Source organism: Moschus berezovskii, chromosome 20, assembly GCF_049115385.1.
Source record: "Moschus berezovskii isolate FMDL1 chromosome 20, NW_MosBer_1.0, whole genome shotgun sequence".
Classification (NCBI taxonomy): domain Eukaryota; kingdom Metazoa; phylum Chordata; class Mammalia; order Artiodactyla; family Moschidae; genus Moschus; species Moschus berezovskii.
The window spans coordinates 48,729,412-48,734,325 of NC_142479.1; the positions used below are offsets into that span (position 1 = coordinate 48,729,412).

Here is a 4,914-nt window from a genome sequence, read left to right on the forward strand (position 1 = left end):
GTAAAAATGATATAGTAATATATATTCAAACTTTTTCTTTAACTTATTTTTTTTTCTTTTCTTCTAATTAAAAAAAGAAAAAAAACTAGAACATTTTCATGAACCTGAGTCCTGCCACTTTGGGCATGTTTGTCTGCCCGTCATTTGCCCCACCACCCCACACACCTTGAACCACCTACCTCCACAGACACCCAGCGGGCAAATTCCCCTCCTCTCTGGCACCTGAGCCCACCTTCCACTCACAGGCAGAGAGACAGACGGATAGACCTGGGGACTCTTGCAGAGATACCCTTGTTCCACTCTTTCCTCCAGGAACACTGAGGGGTTACTTGGGCTGGGGAAGGGATCCACAGGAGGAGGAGCAGAGGGGTCTGTGTGAGTGTGTGTGTGACTGTGCGTGTGTGTGAGTGTGTGTGTGTTTGTGTGTTGAGTAACGACAAAGAATGAGGGAGAAACGAAAGAGCGCCGGAGCATGTTTTGCCTGGAAGGCAAGACTTGCAGCCAATCAGAGCGCTGGGGCCTCCCTCCGCGACTCCACTATTGAGTCTATAACCGGCTGGCCGGGCGGAGCTGGCAGCATTTGACTGTGGCTTGGGACGCGACGAGAGGCGCGCCGCGACCGCCCGAAGACCCGCGATGGTCTAAGCGCCCCTCGACCGACCCTCCCCAGAGACGCTGCCGGGAACCCTCCCCCCTCGCCCTCCGGACACACAACGCCGCCTCGTCTCCTCCGCCTCCCCCGAGCTCCTGCCCGCTTCGGCGTTCCGGCTGAGGCCAGCCCGGGGGTGGTGCGGCGCCCGCCAGGATGAGTGGCTCCTTCGATCGCAAGCTCAGCAGCATCCTCACCGACATCTCCAGCTCGCTCAGCTGCCATGCGGGTTCCAAGGACTCGCCCACCTTGCCCGAGTCTTCCGTCACTGACCTGGGCTACTACAGCGCTCCCCAGCACGACTACTACTCGGGCCAGCCCTACGGCCAGACCGTAAACCCCTACACCTACCACCACCAGTTCAATCTCAACGGGCTCGGAGGCACGGGCGCTTATTCGCCCAAGTCGGAATATACCTACGGAACCTCCTACCGGCAATATGGAGCCTACCGGGAGCAGCCGCTGCCCGCTCAGGACCCAGGTGAGGACCGCGGGGCAGCTGAGGGCGGGGGGCACTGGGAGGTTCCCGAGAGAGAGGAACTGGAGCCAAAATCTAGGGGAGCGTCCCGGCTAAGAAACGTGCTGTCTGAAGTCAGAGACGGTGAGCTAGATGACCCCCAGAGTGGACGGACGACCTTCCAGTCCAGAAACTGGGCGCCTTTGGGGCGTGGTGCACGCGGGACGCCGCGGTCGGTCCCGGGTGAGGATCCGGGTGAGCGAGGCGGGGAAGGAGAGAGCCCTGGACGGTCAGAGAGCCTCCGGATCCAGGTGCTTTCCCGGCCCTTCAGCGAGCGGCTCTCCGTCGGGCTCGGGGCAGGCGGCGGGCGCTGGGCGTTCTGCGGCCGCAGTTTGGATCTGGGCTGGGGAGGGGGAGAAAGACGAAGGGGGACACGGAGAGAGACCCCCTCAGAATTACGAAAACGGGGAGGGAGCAGCGATTGAGAGTGAAGGAACGGGGACGGGGGAGAAAAATGGAGGCATAAAAATATGTTTTTATAAAATGTTTTTATTTGTAAACATAAAGTGGAGGCATAAAAATGGAGCGACAAAGTGAAAGAAAAGGCAGAAGAAAGGATCTGAGGAAAGGGCGAAGGAAAAGGAAGTCTGACGTGTCCGCAACTTTTTCTGAAATCTAAAATTATTCTAAAAAGCAAAGGTCTAAAAAACACAAAAAGGAAGGGAAACCAGGAAAGAAAGAGCGAGAGAAGGGACCGGCGGCGAGGTGCCTGTGGCAGGGACTGAGGGGAGCGAGGCGACGGCCGTGCGCGTCCAGGGGCGGCTGGCGCCGGGACCGGGCGAGCAGGAGCCGGGAGCGCAGCGCCGGGGGCGGCCGCCGGCCAGGCTCTGTGGCCGCAGCTCCCCCCCGGGGCGCCGGCGGCGGAGAGCGCCGCCGGGAAGGCCGGGGACGAGTCGGTCGGCCGGAGGGTGGGGGCTCCCGCGGGGCTCCGGAGGGCGCCGGTGTCTCTGGCCGAGGCTGAGTCGCCCACCGCCTGGTGCGTTGCCCGCAGTGTCCGTGAAGGAGGAGCCGGAAGCTGAGGTGCGCATGGTGAACGGGAAGCCCAAGAAGGTCCGAAAGCCGCGCACGATCTACTCCAGCTACCAGTTGGCCGCCCTGCAGCGCCGCTTCCAGAAGGCCCAGTACCTGGCGCTGCCCGAGCGCGCGGAGCTGGCCGCGCAGCTGGGCCTCACGCAGACGCAGGTCAGTGGCGGGCGGTCGAAGGCCGTGAGGACTCGGTGGGGTCCTGCGGGACCCCGGGATACCCCAGGCACCGCTGAGCCTAGATGGCCTCATCAGTTGCCTGCAGGCCCTTGAAACCCTTGTCTGTGGGTAGAAGGACCCCCAGATCTCAAACTCGGTTGAAGTTTGTGCATTAGCACGTGTACAGGTGTGCATATTTGTGAATCGTGCGACTGAGTGTGGACTGAGTGTGTCTATGAGAAGGAGAAGTATCCTCCCTCTACCCCGGAATCCCCAGCTTCCACAGGCTCCCAGCAGCGTTGGTCACTGCTAGGAGTCCGCATCACGCTCCCTACCACCCCACTCCACCACCCCAGGCTAGGCGTGTGTGTGAGGGGTGTACATACACATGTATTCATGTCTATTTGCACACAGGCTAATGTGTGCACGGTACATGTGGGAAACACACCTAAGGAGGAAGGCCTTTCAAGGGCCACTGTGTTTATTGATGGGCACATGTGCTTGACTGGGCCCCGTGGTGAGTGTATGTACAAAAATGTGTGCTTATATCAAAAGACTGCATTCCTGCTCAGTACCCAAATGCTCCACCCGTTGTGTGCTTGGAGGCAAGAACAGATTCCCCACAAAGGGGGGTAGGGACTCAGAGGTGGCAGTCCCCCAGCCCCAGCCTGTCCCTAAAGCCCCCAGCAGCCTGTCACTGTTCAGGGGAGGAGTGGCAGACGCCTGGCTCCCTACAGGTGTTGACAGACAGGCCTGGGTTGCGGCTGCGTGGGGCCCGGTCCGCAGGGAATCTGGGTCACCCGGTGAGGAGCTGATTCATTGTTTGTACCAGTCATGGGGTGGAGAGAGGCAGGGGGAGGGGGAGATACCAAAAGGGAAATTTGGGGAATCATGGCTCACCTGCTCCTGAGTCCCAGATCACCCCCATTAACCAGCCCTGAAGGGCTCCTGAGTGTGTGAACGTGGGAGTTCATGTTTGCAGGGTGTTTATCTGGGTGTATCTGTGCATGCGTGTATCTTTATAGACTGGTGCCTGTGTGTGAAGTGGTGAGTGGGTATGTTCATGCACATGGAGATGCTTACGTGGGTGTGTATTTGTCTCTGTATATCTGTGCACCTTTGCTTATGGGTTTCTAATGTGAACAGAATGCTGCAAACTGCCTCCTCCCCTCTGGGCTCCCCTTTATTCAGTGCTTACTCTGTCAGTAGTCTGGCTGGCTGCTTTGAGTTCTTTATCTGTCGTAACTTTTCTGAGCATTATAGTGACCCTATCAGGTAGGTAATAGTGCTGCCAGTGTCCCCATTTTGCAGATGAGGACAGCAAAAACCAGAGAGGTCGGGTAGCTTGCCCACGGTCACACACTTAGTAAGTGGCAGAGCAGAATTTGGACCTAAGCCGCCAAAAGTTCCCAGCTGAATGTCTAGCCCCAATAGAAAAAGATGCTGGCCTGGAGGCAGGATGCCTGGATTTTGCCTGAGTCTTATGTGACAGTGGGTTCTGGCCTAGCCCTCTCCAAACTGGCTTCCCCGAGGGGTTTTCACTCAGTGTTCTAAGAGGCTAACTAGCTCCCCCTTTCTTCTCGGGGCAGGTGAAAATCTGGTTCCAGAACCGCCGTTCCAAATTCAAGAAGCTCTATAAGAATGGGGAGGTTCCCCTGGAGCACAGCCCCAACAACAGCGATTCCATGGCCTGCAACTCACCACCGTCACCTGCCCTCTGGGACGCCGCTTCCCACTCTACTCCAGCCCCTGCCCGCAGCCAGCTGCCCCCGCCACTCCCGTACAGCGCTTCCCCCAGCTACCTGGATGACCCCACCAACTCCTGGTACCATGCACAGAACCTGAGTGGACCCCACTTACAGCAGCAGCCGCCTCAACCAGCCACCCTGCACCATGCCTCCCCAGGGCCCCCGCCCAACCCTGGGGCTGTGTACTGAGCACCTACCCGTACTGAACCTCTCACGAAGGAACCCCGGGACCAGGCAGAAGGCGCCTCCGTCCTAGCTGACACTCAGGAATCATCGAGGAGCACAGGGGAAAGGACATCCCTTCTCCCTTCCCTTGCCCCTTCTTCCAGGGACCCAAGAGCTTCCAGAGGAAATTTACATGGACCAAGGATGCCCCCTGAACCTCCCACTCCCTGCCTAGACACTGGGGTGCCCCTCCAGATGTTTGGGCACTCCACTCCAGCTGGGACAGCTGTTCCCCTTCTGCTCCAAGAGCCTGGATTGGCTTCAAATGGCTCATCACCTTCCAGATTCTAAATCTTAGTACTTGGTCCCCAGACTGGATTCCTTGGGTACTGGGGAGACTGTGGAGACTGTGGAGTGTGCGCAGGTCAGGTGTGGGCTGGGGCACCAGGCACTGTGGATCCCAGGACCTGCCAGGCCCAAGATCCTCCCCTCCCAGCCACCTGTGGCTGTCTCCTTCCTGAGCATCCCCTCTGCCAAAAAGACATTGGACTGTGAGACTGGGACTCAGGGTGGGGACCTCAGTGAGCCCTGCCCTGAACTTCTAGCCCTCATTTAAGATTTGAGGGTTACACCAAAGAAAAGCCCCAAGTAAG

At 58.5% G+C, this 4,914-nt stretch overlaps 1 protein-coding gene across 1 annotated transcript; it reads left to right on the forward strand.

The window, feature by feature from the left end:
• Positions 1-578: 578 nt before the first annotated feature.
• Positions 579-4,456, forward strand: DLX3 (distal-less homeobox 3). The gene is made up of 3 exons (XM_055407592.2): positions 579-1,130; positions 2,158-2,348; positions 3,938-4,456. Exons 1-3 carry the CDS (start codon positions 806-808, stop codon positions 4,283-4,285), a joined length of 864 nt encoding a protein of 287 aa, XP_055263567.1. The 5' UTR covers positions 579-805; the 3' UTR covers positions 4,286-4,456.
• Positions 4,457-4,914: the final 458 nt, after the last annotated feature.